Source organism: Lygodium microphyllum, chromosome 8 (assembly GCF_053477565.2).
Source record: "Lygodium microphyllum isolate KBCC chromosome 8, Lygodium_microphyllum_v1.1.10, whole genome shotgun sequence".
Classification (NCBI taxonomy): domain Eukaryota; kingdom Viridiplantae; phylum Streptophyta; class Polypodiopsida; order Schizaeales; family Lygodiaceae; genus Lygodium; species Lygodium microphyllum.
In genome coordinates, this window is record NC_141142.1 from 147,773,284 (window position 1) to 147,788,785 (window position 15,502).

At 46.1% G+C, this 15,502-nt stretch overlaps 1 protein-coding gene across 4 annotated transcripts in view; it reads left to right on the forward strand.

Moving 5' to 3' along the window:
- The first annotated feature begins 2,062 nt into the window (after positions 1 to 2,062).
- WDR55 (transducin family protein / WD-40 repeat family protein) overlaps positions 2,063 to 15,502 on the forward strand; it is a 69,129-nt gene continuing 55,689 nt past the window's right edge. The window contains exons 1-2 of one of the 4 annotated variants that reach the window (XM_087683691.1): positions 2,063 to 2,313; positions 4,143 to 4,175. In XM_087683691.1, the coding sequence (XP_087539817.1) occupies positions 2,219 to 2,313; positions 4,143 to 4,175 (128 nt within the window). In that variant the 5' untranslated portion in view covers positions 2,063 to 2,218. Of the gene's footprint in view, positions 2,314 to 4,142; positions 4,176 to 4,283; positions 4,317 to 15,502 lie in introns of all 4 variants that reach the window. The other 3 variants (XM_087683689.1, XM_087683690.1, XM_087683688.1) reach the window with 3 other exon arrangements.

The following is a 15,502-nucleotide window of genomic DNA, read 5'->3' on the forward strand; positions in this document are numbered from 1 at the left end:
CTCTCTCTCTCTCTCTCTCTCTCTATCTAACTAACTCTCTCTCCATCTCTTTCTCCCCCTACTCAACTAACCTACTCTCCCTCCCTTTCTCTCCCTCTCCCTCTCTCTCTCTCCCTCTCCCTCTCCTTCCCCCCCCTCTCTCTCTCTCTCTCTCTCTCTCTCTCTCCCCAACCAACCAACTAATGTAACTAACATAAGATAACTAACTTACCAAAAAAAGGAACTAATCTACCAATTAAATCAATCAACATTTACATAAACAAAACTCTCTCTCCTCTCTCTCTCTCTCACCAAACCAAAAATAGAACAAAACAAAATTACAACCAGAGAGAGAGAGAGAGAGAGAGAGAGAGAGAGAGAGATCACCAACCTGGATATTAGCTATCAAAAACTACCCAAAAGACTAATCCTCGCAAGCAAAACCCATTTGCCTACTACCACACAACCAAAACCCCAAAGGTTAGCAAATAAATCAATATAAACAAACCTCACCCCCTCTCCCTCTCCCTCTCCCTCCCTAGCCAACTCCCCTCCCTCCCTCCCTCTCTCCACCCCCCTCTCTCCCTCTCTCCACCTTGCACATACACACACTCACTAACCCTCTCTTCACCTCGCACACACACACTTTCTCTCACTAACCCTCTCTCTCTCTCTCTCCCTCCAACTAACCTTCCCCCTATCTCTAATCTCTCACCACCTCACAACACACACACTCTCTCTCCCTTTTCCTCTCTAACCTCTCACTACCCCCTCTCTCCCTCTCACCACCTCTCTCTCACACACCCTCCCTCCCTCCCTCCCTCTCTCTCCACATCACACACACAAACACACACACACACACACTCTCTCTCTCTCCAACCCCCTGTCACACTCCCTCTCTCCCACTCGTTCTCTCTCATACACGCGCACACACACACACACACTCTCTCCACCTCACTCACACTCTCCCCCTCTCGCTCACCTCACTCACTCTCACTCCACCTCTCTCTCTCTGTATGTGTGTGTGTCTCTCTCTCTCCACCTCTCTCTCTCTCTCTGCTATGTGGCTCGTGGGTGGGCAACAACATCAGCCTGACAAGCGGCAGGCAGCTTGATAATGGTAGCTTGGTGATGGCCAGATGGCAGTACAATGACTTGACCATGGTGACAAAGGTGGCTCGACGACTGCATGGTGGCCCAATATGCGACGACTCCTAGGTAGCCTTGCACCCTGCAACCCTACTCTTGGGTGATGGTTCTTAGGCGCCCGTAAGTGGGCTCTTGGGCTTATGGCCCACATGCGGCAACTACTACCCTACTACAAAGAGAGAGAGAGAGAGAGAGAGAGAGAGAGAGAGAGAGAGAGAGAGAGAGAGAGAGAGAGAGAGAGAGAGAGAGAGAGAGCAATCATGAGCTTCATTTTCACCACTCGTCATTTTCACATTTCCACCTTTTCCATCACCAATTTAAATTTGCTTTTGTTTGGAAGTTGAAGGTTCTGGAGCTCTTTGGTGCTTTGGTGCCTCTCGAACTTGCAACTCAAATAATAAAGTAGTATAGATGTATTTTATAATATTCTTTTCTCCTTCCCTTTCTAGATTGCAATCCCTTTATAGAAAATACCCAATGCACAATACTCGATAATAGCCTAATATAGTACCATATTAGTAGTAATGCCCATAAAGGATAGCTTACAAGGCCCATTTAGTCATGCTAGTATTTTTTTGGTCCATTTTCAAGTTTGACTTTATAGGTATTGAGATACTCATAGATGTTTATTGATGATAATTGGACATGTGATGGTAAAATAGAGTTTCATACCAAGAATTCAAAGCAATATATTGAAATTACAATACATGATTAAAATAAAAAATAAAATTTTAATATTTGAAGAATCGACGCAATGTATTTACGTTTGGTGCAAAGTGCCAAACATAAGCTAGCATATAGCGTCGTCAGCTTCGACGCAAAGCCTCGGGAGACGACTAGGTGCACTACTAGATTACCATATTCGCAACAAACAAAAAGAAAAAGAAAAAAAAAGAAAAAGCCGCAGCACCTTTCGGAAGTGGGAAGGTCACACCGGCATGAAACAAAAGCACCAGTTTGCATCCTCGCACCAGCCTGGTTTGTAGGTCGGTGCTCTCTCTCTCTCTCTCTCTCTCTCTCTCTCTCTCTCTCTCTGTGCTCTCACAGAGGGGACGGAGGGCCGTGCACGCCATTGCCTCCGACCACGCAGATGGATATCACGCTCGAAGCCCAGCCCTTCGACCTTGCTTTCCATCCGTCCTCCGCCTTAGTCGCTGCTGGTCTCATCACAGGTCGACTGCAACTGTAAGTGCATCCTTTTCCATGGTTGTGCTCATTATATAGGTTTATTTTCCCTCGTCCGACCTTGAGCTCCTTTTTAGACCGTATTCGAATCGCATTCATATGATCCGTTGAATCATACTGATCATAGTCCGCATGATATAGCGCTTTCATACTCGGCAAAGTTATGTGGAGGAAAGACTTACTGTACTTGTCGTCTTTTCTCTCTTCTTTTATGGTTTTCTGTTTTCTGTTTGTCGATTGCGCGAGCTTCATAATAGTTAAATTTACGAAGCATCATCTGCATACAGCATATTTTCTTCAAATCGTGGAAAATTTAGAGGCCACACATGATTCAAGCTCGGGGTTTGAATCATACTCCAAAGATACTTTCATTCTCGTACACAGATGACATCGAAACTTATTAAAAAAAAAACAATGCTTGACAGTCGATCTCTATCCACTGGAATTACCAATGTCTCAACGATACATGCATTATCAGAGCCGTATAGTCTAAGCATGCTAAGCCATTATACGCATTTGTTACAAGGCTTTTGTCAAGCAGGATCCCGATTAGGAGGCCATAGAAAGGAAAATAGTTTAGAAGTTTGCAGTTTTCCATTCTACAATCTTAACATCTTGAGATTGATGGGCACTGTAATTCGTAGTTCTGTTAAAAAAGTGTCAGAAATGCTATATTTCAATCAAAGTAGTGTTAATGACCCTTTTGAAACTGCGTGCTCTTGTGTGGACTTACATGCAGTAGATTGCACAAATAGATGTAGAGGTACTTAAAGATTCCCCCAATCGACTGCTTGTTACTTTGAACATTGGTCTATAAGGAACTGTGTGCAACATGCGGCTCAGTGTAAGTTGAGAATGGCCAAACAGATGGATTACCACGAGTGTATGGCAGGTGCTGCTGCCAAGTACTCTCTATGTAAGGGGACGGGGTGGAGAACAGTGGTAGAAGAGTCTTTAAAACAGACAAAAGCTGCTCCATATAGCTTGATTGCAACCATTGGCTGGCTTAATTAAGCCAGCCTGTAATGCAGTCTGACCGCATGTCATGCACTGCCATGTGCAATCTCCTTTAGGTGCTATACCTCTCTGTTGTCTAACTTCCACATATATCTCATCTGCCATTGGGCAGCCTGATCAGTTTCCCTGATCCCTGCTGTGAGAATAGTACCTCTGTCAACGTGCAGACAGCAAGCATCAATATCAAAGAAGAAGCTTCAAACACAGTTGTCAAGGAAATGGTCAATGTTTGCTGATTTGGCCTGCAGATAAGTTAGATTACAAGAGTCCCAATCTTTATGTGGAAGACATTTCCTGTTTCCCTGAGTTCAAAATTAGTCGATACCAGTATCACTGCAAATCAAAATCTTGAGCACAAGCCATGGTTTTCAGATTCAGCATAACCCTCATTGGGCACTAGCTATTTAAAAAACTCTTGTATAAGGAGGAGCTAAAGGGGATGCAAGGGTACAAGACTAGATCCTGATTAGCCAATGTTGTAACTTGTCTACCTCGGTCCCTGTCGCAATCCAAAGGTAATGCTTGCTCATTTGCACAAGAAATGATGTAAGCATTGTGGTTGGCATCGGGTAGCACTGATCTCCGAAAATGAAAAGCCACTTTATCTTGCGTAAATATTTGAACTAGGGAACTATGTGGAGTGTTAGCCTTGTCACTTGTGCCAACATCTTTGTTGCTTGGGCTTGAGTGTGATGTTGCACTTGAGTGTGATAATGCAGTCCAGTCTTATTGGTTAGCAAGTCATTTTTACAATCTCAACTTTTGTGTGCAGTATTCTTTAACCTCAATGCTGATAGTTTGTTTCTTTGCAGTTTCAACTTTGGAGCAGGGTCTGAAGCAGAAAGGTGAGCACAGCTATCCTTAGTCTTATTGGTTAGCAAGTCATTTTTACAATCTCAACTTTTGTGTGCAGTATTCTTTAACCTCAATGCTGATAGTTTGTTTCTTTGCAGTTTCAACTTTGGAGCAGGGTCTGAAGCAGAAAGGTGAGCACAGCTATCCTTGTGATTTTATCCAAGCATTATTGCTCTGCGGGTCTGTGAGATAATTACATAAGATGCTGTCTTTGTATTTCTATTTGTCAGTCAATTAGGTGCATCTCTTGTTCATTTGTGAATGTTCTTTAGTGTGGTACAAGCACATAGCATTACATCCAGCAATTTAATAATAGGAGGAATACAAGGCTTAAGCACGGTATTACTTGGTAAGTTCATCTTCATATCACACTGAACTAATGAACGGGAGAAACCCGGTAGAAAAATTTGGTTGTTGTTTAATAGACTCTTTTTTCCGAAACTTCTTGTAAGATAGCTCTCTTTGATATCGTTCCAGTATAGCCAAGGACATGGCTTTTGTTGATAGTGTCTGCATGCTCTGCTGTTGCTACTCTGTTGTAAAGAAATGCTCAAGCATCAATAGAGAGACACAAAGTATACGACAAACACACTCTGCAGAACTCAAGATGTAGAATGCTCAGATGAATGAATGAACAATATGCTGAATATGATACAAGGGGCCTCAAACCTCCGTGTCTTAAAGATCGGGGATGAGGTGAGCTGAGCCTGGTGTTGGAGGTGCTGGAACAGCTCCGAGAGTGTGTTGTACTTGTGTCGGATCCCAAAACACTGCAATAGCAGTTCTACCAGGCTGGATGATGATGTCAATGATAGCAAAGGGAGCAAAATGCAATCCTTCATAGTCAATTGGATGCCACAATGCTGGGTAATAGCAGAATGCAGGGTAGGCGGCTGAAAATGCAGCTTTGATGTGTTGAGTGGGGGTAAAGGTGCCTATGCCTAGCCACCTGTGTATTAGTTACATTGATAGTATCCGCATACCCTCACACTTCTACATTGCAAGTGGTAGATGCCCATCACTGTCACTTCATCTTTATTCTTTTTGTGGCATTTGAATAAAGGGAAGGTTGGTCACACATTGTTGTAAAGAAAGTACCCTAACACAGAAGCATGAACAGAAACCGTACGACAAAGCACAGGCTGATAGAAGAACATAGTTAGGGTTAGGGTTAGGGTTAGGGTAACTCAGAGACAATGAACACAGTTAATAAATGAAATGATATGATTACTAATAATATGATGCTCATGCAGCAAACACACTATGCAGTGAATGAATACTGAACCTCGAACTCCTGTATCTCAAGGATTAGGGCAGGGGTAATGAGCAGGAGAGTGTGTCGTACTCCGAACGGATCCTAAATCACAGTAAGGTAGTCTCTGGATGTTGAACACCGGCAAACGCAACAGTGAGAAGCTGGATCTGATGCAGATAGCAGTGAGGAGAGAGAAAGACTAAAAACGCAAGTAGTAGGTGAGAGACTAAAAACGTAGGCAGGACAGCGTGCAGGAGAGAGAAAGACTAAAAACGCAGGCAGCAAGAGAGAAAAACTGCAGCGATTGCAGTAGGAGAGAGAAAACTGTCAGGGCGGCAGCTGGGGCCTGCAAACGCAGCAGTTTGATGATGTGGCAGATTGTACGACAATAGTGCAGATGATCAACAGTCAGTCGCTAGGCAGAAACAGCAGCAATCAGTGTGTAGAGGGCTGGAAACAGACACCAGACTATAGGGAACAGTGATGGACAGCAAGGGCTAAGATGTCCTCCGCGAACAGGGTGTGGGCAGCAAGCTAGTAACACTTGAAACCTACAAAAATGAGATTGGGGGAAGAGTGGAGGGTTGGCTGCCAATTTATAGAAAATTAGGATTCTAGATCCTCTCCCACTTAACTCTCTCAATCCGCTCCCCGTTTTAGGGTTTGGCTAAAATAAGCCTAAAATAAGCATGTTTTGAGGCTGTTTAAGTGGCTAAGAGCAATTCTTAGCACAACACCCCCTCTCAGGCCCAAAATAGGGCGAGAAAAGTAAGCTAGCCTAAATTTTGATTTTACCCAAGGCGTCCCATTCCAAAGCAGCCAGGGCATCGGACAATGGGTGCACGTGAGCTGCCCAGTGGCCTACCAAGACTATAGAGGCGATGGTTATCTTACCAAGGGAGCCCAAGTGATCACCCTCGAGAGGCTAGGGCATCGGACCAAGGGAATACACAAACTTATCCATAATGCGTGAGATCTTATCTATTAGCGCTTTGGGCGAAACCTGCACGCCCAAAGGATAGCCCAAGTGCATGAAAAGAGAGCCTTTAAGCACCACCTCACCTTGCTAGCCCAAGGCATGGAGATCACTCTCAGTGCAACTTATAAGGGCCGACTTAGATGCATTAATGTGTAGTCCTGAGGTAAGGGCAAATAAGTCCCTTGTGCCCATCGCTGTTCGTATGCTATCCGGATCAGCCTTAAGAAACATGAAGGTGTCATTTGCCAAGGCCTGACCCACCAACTATTCCTGCAAAGGGAAGGAGAGCCCACCCGCTTTACCATTGGTTGCTAGACGAGACAACATCTTCAGAATGGGGTGAGTGGACAAGGCAAAGAACAAAGGACTCAATGGGCAACCCAATCTAACTGATCGATGAAGGGAGAACAGTGTTGTGGCACCACTGCTAACCAAAACTTTTGACGAGGAATGTATGCTAATAGTATTGATAAGTGTAGACATTCTCAGACCAAAACCCATGCCCTTACATCATCTGACCTTGGAAAGACCATTCCAAATGATCGAAGGCTTTTTCTAGTTCCAATTGAACAAGCACCATTTATTTGCTTCATGTATTAAGCATAATCTATTCCCATTTGGATATTCAAGATGTTGTGTAGAATACTATGCCCTTTGATAAATCCATACTGGGCAAGGTGAATAATATTGGGAAGATATTCATGTAGTGTGTTAGACTTTTGTAAAGATCTTATACAAAGATCACATCAAGGAGATTGGGCTCGGCGGCTGCCCAAGGGCCTACCAAGTCCTACAAAGGCTGATGGAATCAATGGATTTTTTTCTTGGAAATGTTTTGAAAATACATAAGTAATATAGGGGCAGCGGCCAATTAAGTGACAGATAGGAAAAGATAAAGAGAGTTTTAAATCCAAGTCAAGCATAAAACTAGCAGATCAATCCCTCGCACTGACTAGGATAAGTGCCTAGGGATGAGAACAAGTGTGCGTATGTGCCAATCATGTGGTGAATATATGAAAAGGCAAAAAAGAGGAAAGTGGGCAAGGGTAGGGAAACTGCCGTTAGGAGAACTACCATATGTTATGCTACGAATATGGTGGATCCTAGAGTCGACCACTCCAAAAGATCGAAAATGGATAAATGTGCACAGATGCATGTTTACGTGAACAAAATGCCAATGCATGGGATAATGCAAAGGGAGATGCAAGATGTCATGCTCATGCAATATGCTATGCAACGATGCCACTAGGACAGTGTCCTCGTCCCAGGGGAATTGTTCACTTGTTCAAGTGCCCTTTTACAATCAGGTCATCTTGCATCCTGACAGTGCGGATAAAGTTACAAATGCCCACAATACAATACAAAAGAATAAGTGAATGTAATGTCTAAAAACTGTAAGCATCATCATTGTCACGATCAAGAGTAGAAGCCGCCTCTCCCTCCTCAAACTGGAAGGGAAAGCAAGAGGGAAGCACCCTCTTCCCGTCAAGCTGAAGAAGTAGGGGAGGGTGTATCCAAGCCGATCCTGGGTAACAGGTATTGAAGAACTGGCCGGTTGACTGCTTTGGTCAAGATATCTGCAAAATTATTTGATGAAGGCACAAACTCTAGGCGAATAGTGCCTAGATCAACCTGCTCTTTGGAAAAGTGAAAGTGGACTCCCACATGCCGTATTCGTGGTGTGATGATCGGATTGCCCGGCAAGGGCAATGACACTCTGGTTGTCGTAGTAGACAATTGTGGGAGAGTCGCATGGAAAATGAAGCGCCGCCAGTAAACTCCTCAGATAGATGGCCTTGGTGGTGCCATCGAAGAGAGCTTGGTACTCAGCCTCCGCCGTGGAAGCCGCCATCGTCTCTTGCTTACGGCTAGACCAAGAAATGGGAGCCGTGCCCAAGGTAAAGAGGGTAGCCACTATGGGAACGCTGGGTGTCAGGATCTCCTGCCCAATCAGAATTAGTGTACCCCTGCAAAAAAAAACCAGAACCATATGTCAAGCCATAAGAAAAAGTACACCGCAAATAACGCAACACATGAAGACATGCAATCCAATGTGACATCCTAGGTGCTGTGAAATATTGACTAAGTATGCTAACTGAGTAAGCTAAATCTGGCCTAGTGTGAATTAACCAAAGAAGTTTTCCTACAGCAAAATGATAGGTGTGTGCATCGAAGATCTATCCTTAGGATATCCTTCGACAAGTGGACAATACGATCAAGAGGTGTGGCCACTGGCCATGTCTGATCCGAAGTGTACTGTTCCACAAGCTGAAGTGTGTACTTCTGCTGTGACACAAAAATACATAATCCAGAACTAACTATCTCCATCCCCAAAAAATAGAACAACAAACCAAGGTTTGTCATTTCAAATGTAGCTTTAAGCTTAGCCTTAATTTTCGCTATGGCAGCAGAATCTGAACTTGTGATGAGTAAGTCATCAACGTATAGTAGGATATAGCTAGCCCCCTCTAGTGTGGATCGAACGTATAAGTTCGGGTCATAAGGGGTAGAATGGTATCCATGATTTTGTAGTAAGAACTCATTCATTCCAAGGAACCAAAATCGCGGCGCTTGCTTCAGTCCATAAAGAGCTTTCTGCAAGCGGAATACCTTATCTCTAGGGTTCCTTGAAGGAAAGCCCGTGGCTGCTCCACATAGACTTCCTCCTCCAAGTATCCGTTCAGGAAGGCACTCTTGACATCCATCTGATGTATCGGCCAGCCGTGTTGAGCGGCAAGCATGAGTAGCAACCGAAAGGAAGTCAACTGTGCAGTAGGGGCAAAGGTCTCTTCATAATCAATGCCCTGCTTCTGTCGAAACCCTTGCACTACAAGGCGAGCCTTGTAGTTGTCTAAAGTCCCATCAGCTTTTAGCTTTGTCCTAAAAATCCGCTTTGTCCTGATGACTTTCTTGTGGCTCGGACGATCCACCAATGTCCAAGTCTAATTTCGGTCAATACTCTCTAGCTCCTTTTCCATGGCCTCTTGCCATTGAGGATGCTGAAGAGTCTCCTGCCATATATCTGGCTCAGAATGCGCTATGTAATCAGTTGTAAACAGTGTTGCAAATGATGCATGAGGAGCAAGCCGGGTAGATCTTCTAGGTCCCTTTGGAGAGGAATCCGGTGGTAGGATCCCCGAATCCCGCATGGTCTGCTAGTACTAGCGAGGTAACGGGTCTTGTGAAGGGGGCCTGGGAGCTGAAGAAACTGCAGGAATGTCAGGAGCGGGAAGTAGACCAGGCTCAGTAGGCACGATCTCGGATGATGTGGAAGAAGGAAACGGATCGGAATCCGCTGCAAAAAACTGCACAATATCCCTCTTGTCAAAAACAACATCCCGCCTAACGATCACCTTGTTTGTCGGAGGATCGAACAAACGATAGGCTTTCGCTTCAGAGGAATATCCCACAAAAATAAGGAGATCAGTCTGGGGAGTAAGCTTACCTATCTTTTCATCAGGCATGTGTGTATACGTACAATACCCGAAGACTCTGAAATGGGAAATAATAGGCCAAGAGCCAAAAAATGCCTCATACGAGGTCTTCTGAGGAAGAGCCGTAGTTGGGCACTGGTTGAGGATGTACACTGAAGTGTTAACAACATCGACCCAAAGGCGCTCAGGAAGCTCTGCTGCGAACAACATAGAGCATGCCATTTCCATGACTGTGCGGTTCCTACGCTCTACGACTCCATTTTGAGAGGGGGAGTTGGTAGAGGTGAGCTGGCGAGAAATGTCATGCTTCTGTAGAAACTTGGAAAACTCGTGGGAGATAAACTCACCACCGGTATCACTCCTTATGCACCCGACACGACAAGCAGTCTGGTTATGAACCAGCAGCACCTAAGCAGAAAAATATGTGAAAGCATTTGACTTATGCTTGAGGAAGTACACCCATGTATTGAGAATGATCATCCACTATAAAAAAGAAGTACAGCGTGCCGTTCAAAGCGGCAGTGGATGTTGGCCTGCAAAGATCAGCGTGAATCAATCTAAGAGGCTTCTCGGCTTTATGTGTAGACGGCTGAGGAAATGGGGTACGGTGCTGCTTCCCGGGCTGACAGGCTTGACAGACATCTCGAGCTAGCTTCAGGCGTGGAAGACCCTCGACCAGCTCATGGCATGACAACTTATAAAGTGAGTCATAACCAAGATGCCCTAAGCAAAAATGCCAAAGATGCTCATTGTGTGTAGGCTCCCAAGATGTGGCTAAGGCTTGGAAGCTATAGAACATGGAGCCCTCGGCAGTCGGCTTGGTGAGAAAACGAGTCATGTGGTATAGGCCATTAGGCTGTGCCTCACTGCAAGCAATCACTAAACCAGTCTGAGAGTCAAGGATCTCGATTGTGGTCACTGTAAAGAAAACTGCTCGCCCCAATCGGCGAAGTTGTTGAACAGATAACAAGTTTACCCCAAGCTGAGGGACATGATATACATTGTCTAGCGAAGCAAGATCCGGACCCTTGTCAGTGGCAAAACTGACGCAACCTTGAGCCTGAATCTTGACCTAGGAGTTGTTTCCTACACGGACCTGCCTGGTTGCAGGGGCTCGGGTACGGAAAATGTCCTCTATAGGAGTCATGTGATGTGTAGCTCCACTATCCATAATCCAAATTGGAGCTGAAGTGCTCGGCTGTGATGAGTGGGCCTCTGCAGTAACCTCGTCAGGAGGCAACTCACATATGTGGATGAGACTCGCATCGGATGTCTCTACGGAGACGATGTGGGCCTGTGCAGACCAGTCAGACAAGCCCTTTGGAGTTGAGAACGTTGTCGATTGAGATGGCTGTGCGGTGGCAGTGTGAGTTTGACCTTTAAATTGCCCCTTGTCATCACCTTGCCTCCCTTGCTGGGGGTTGCCCGACTGAGGGGCGGGGGTTTGAGACTTAGGTTTTGGTGCTGTGCCTCGTGCCTTTGATCTGTTATGTGTTATGATGGGGGAGGCTAGTCACTCTTGACTGGCTATCTTAGGATGTGTATTTCTTTTTGGCCTCTTTTAGTGGGCAGCCACTGGCTGCCCGGCCACTTTTTTGGTCACTGATATGGGGCGCCCATTTTAGGGCATTTTTAGGGTTTGCGCCCATTGTAGGGTTTGCGCCCATTTTAAGGTTAGGGCTAGGGTTTGTCCTTTTGCCTATTTACTGGCAGCCCCCCTCCCCACTTGGTCACTTGTCTTCTTGTAGATTCCGACACTCCTCCCCCGTGGTGGTGCTGCCATCATCATCAGCCTGATTTGGTGCCCTCATTGACGCTTCGGGCTGCGTGCAGGGACTGATCAGTCCATTTCAGTGTATTCAGCATTCATTTCAGTCAGTGCAGATTTCTCTTCCTTATTTTCTGCTCTCTCTCTCTCTCTCCCTCCCTCTGTGTTCGTATTCCCTCTTCCGCAGCGCACTCTCACATGGTATCAGAGCCGAAGGAGAGTACATGGAGCTGAGATTTACGCGAGAACACACCCACAACTTTGTGTTTGCTGATCAAGATGTCTCTGACAGCTGAGGCGTCACCTTTTGCACCATCTTCTTGATCAAGGCAGCCTGTTTTGGTGTCACATCTTTGCGTTTGCTGCTGGCGCCTTCTCCAGTGGCTGCCATGTCATCAACAACCTCTTCCTGCTTGCGTTTTTAGCCAGGCGGCCTCCCCAACAGCTGGGCGACATCTTTCTTATTGGCGTTTTGAGGCAGGAGGCTGTTTTTTTGTGGTGATTGCATTGTTAGCATTTGCGTTTGACATCATCCTTGCGTTCTGTGCAAGGCGGCCAGCTCAAGAGCTTTTGTTGTTTGTGTTTCGGCACCGGCAACCTTCCCTTGTTGTGTTTTGGTGTTTGCAGATATCGAAGATGTCTTCTCATCAGTTTACGGGCTTTGATAACTCAGATGACGAGCTTTTGTCTCGACACTCATCTGAACAGAGGCGTGATTTCTATCACGAGGACCGTCATCCGGAGTCTATTCCTCTTTCCCGTCCCCCTTCTATTCATGTATCTCGGCAAGCCCCTTCCAGTGGGCCGAAGATGCAGCCTTTGGTACCCCCTGTACAGGTACCCGTACTTCCTCAGCTGCCCAAAGAGGACCGGTTGGATGGCTCCAACTTTTCTCTATGGTCCTGCAAGGTGGAGTGTATCGTGGACTCCTTCGATCTTTGGGAGCTTGTTTCTGTTCCTATTCCCCGGCCTCAGGTGGATCCCGCAGATGGGACATCTATGGATTGTGCAGCCTTATGGGATCGCCTCAATTCTAGAGCCAGAATCTTTCCTCTTTCTGAGTTTGCAGGATTCTGTCCTTATTCATGTTCACAGGTTGAAGACTGCAGCAGACGTGTGGAGAAAGCTCGCGTCTCTCTACCATCAGAAGACGTTTGCCCACCGGATATATCTCGAAAAGAAGTTGTGGATGCTCGCTATTGATGATAGTCCTTCCCTGAAGGACCACATCAACAGATTACAGGATATGAGGGATGAGCTTGCATCCCTTGGTCGGACGATATCTTCTGAAGACATGGCTATGATTCTCTTGACTCAGCTGCCATCGCCTCGGTTTGATGTCTTCTACACCAGCCTTCTTATATCGAGGACCCGTGAGAAGCTTCTATGGGAGGAGCTATCCCCGCTTGTCTTGGAGCATGACGAGCGACTCGGAGAGGTCAGTGCTAGTGGATCCGACTCCACTAGAGCCTTTGTTGCAGGTTCGGGAGGACAAAAGAAGATAAGAAGAAGGACAGTTCTTCCGGCTCTGACTCAGATTCAGAGAGACCGAAGTGCCCACACTGTGGGAAAGGGACACATCCCGAGGAGAAATGCTGGAAGAAGTACCCTCACCTTCGTCCGGGAGCGAAGGATGGATCTACATCGGAGCCTTCTTCTACCTCTACACCAGCTGTTACCCATGAGTCAGTGTTCCTTCATATCCATGCTTTGGAGGAGGATCCTTCTTTCGTGGCTGCAGTGTCTTCTGCGCAGCCTTGGTTAGTGGACAGTGGTGCTTCGAGTCATATGACTCCCCGAGGTGATTTGTTACAGGATCTCTGTCCATCAGAGGGTTCAGTCACTGTTGGTGACATTTTATCGGTGCCTATTCGTGGTGTTGGCACATTGCCTTTGTTTACCGACCGACCTTCGAGCTCCTTTTCACAGGCCCTACATGTTCCGGATTTCGGCCTTCCCCTCTTCTCAGTTTATGGCCTTACAAGGCTTGGCACACGAGTGATCTTCACCGAGCATGTCGTTGTTATTGAGGATTCTTCTACAGGAGCTGTCTTATCTACAGGTTGGCAGGAGAGCGGGCTTTACAGGCTCCATTCCCCTTCTTTGATGCAGGGTCCTCCGAAGCAGTCTATTGCTACACCCGTTCCCGCTTGTGCACTTTCTATTCCACAGGTTCCTTCCCATCCCCCACCTTCTCCTCCAGTGGTTCCCTCGTAACCCCCCATCCCTTTCGGAGGGGGACGATCTCGGTGATGCGGCTATGGATTCCCTGGCCCCTAGTGTTTTAGAGGGGGATTCCCAGGATCGTGAGGAGCTCCTTCAGCGGCAGTCTACATCGACGGACTTCGTCGACCTTGGCATTCCTCTTGCCACCCCAGGATCCGTTTCTCCCTTGGCCTTCAGCTACATCCAGGATCTGAGAGGGGGTGTTAGTAGTCATGTTTGTCATGCCTTGTCATCTCCTGCCTGTGAGCCTCAGTCTGAGTCAGACGAGGACGTTAGGAGCTCTGACATGTCTGTCATGTGTTATGATGGGGGAGGCTAGTCACTCTTGACTGGCTGTCTTAGGATGTGTATTTCTTTTTGGCCTCTTTTAGTGGGCAGCCACTGGTTGCCCGGCCACTTTTTTGGTCACTGATATGGGGCGCCCATTTTAGGGCATTTTTAAGGTTTGCGCCCATTGTAGGGTTTGCGCCCATATTAAGGTTAGGGTTAGGGTTTGTCCTTTTGCCTATTTACTGGCAGCCCCCCTCCCCACTTGGTCACTTGTCTTCTTGCAGATTCTGACACTCCTCCTTCCCCGTGGTGGTGCTGCCATCATCATCAGCCTGATTCGGTGCCCTCACTGATGCTTCGGGCTGCGTGCAGGGACTGATCAGTCCATTTCAGTGTATTCAGCATTCATTTCAGTCAGTGCAGATTTCTCTTCCTTATTTTCTGCTCTCTCTCTCTCTCCCTCTGTGTTCGTATTTCCTCTTCCGTAGCGCACTCTCACATGATCGACACTCATCATCAAAATGGCCAGCCTTTTGACAATGCTGACAATACCTATTCTTTTTAGGTACATTCTGCTACCTTGGTTTAAGTTGTGACTGGGAGTTTCCGTAAGAATCCCTAGATTGATCTAGCTTTTGAGTTTGATTTTGATTTTGAGTGGAGGTTTGGTTTGGTTTGCCCGTCCCTTGTTGCCCTTTCTGAGAATGAGCAAGAATAGCCCCCTCTGAAGAGGAATTCATATGAAACTGATCAAACAATTGTGCGTAACGCAACAATTGACACTCAAATTCATAGAATGTAGGCATGGTAGGCTTTGAAACTATTCATTCCACAAAATTGAAGTATTTCTTGGGGAGTTTATTTAGGAACAATGTGTGTAGGAATTGATTAGGCATGGAGATCGAGGCAGACTGTCGTATGCGCAGTGAGAGATAGAGAGAGAGAGAGCGAGAACAAGCAATGTAGAGTATGAGCACATTTTTAGTACAATGACGAGTGTACCACTTTAGGTTTTAGATAGATATATATATGAAAGTACAATGTGCTAAGGGTGTGTTTACTCCTGTGCACATATAAAAGGCACGATGGCCCTTCCCAACAACCTCCCACCTAAAGGCAATGTGCCTTAAGAGGAGAAAAGAGTGAGCTAAGTCTAGGTATGTACAAAGCTGAAATAAATATATCTATCCAACTCCCATCATCTATTGGCAATGAGCAAACCGCTCTGTTGGAAGACCCTTGGTGAGAAGGTCTGTAGGATTATCATATGTATGCACTTTGACAAGCTCAATGCTCTTGCTGTCAAGTACATCTCTAATGAAGTGGTACTTCATCTGTATGTGATTTGTCTTTGCATGAAAGACAAGATTCTGTGCTAGCATGAT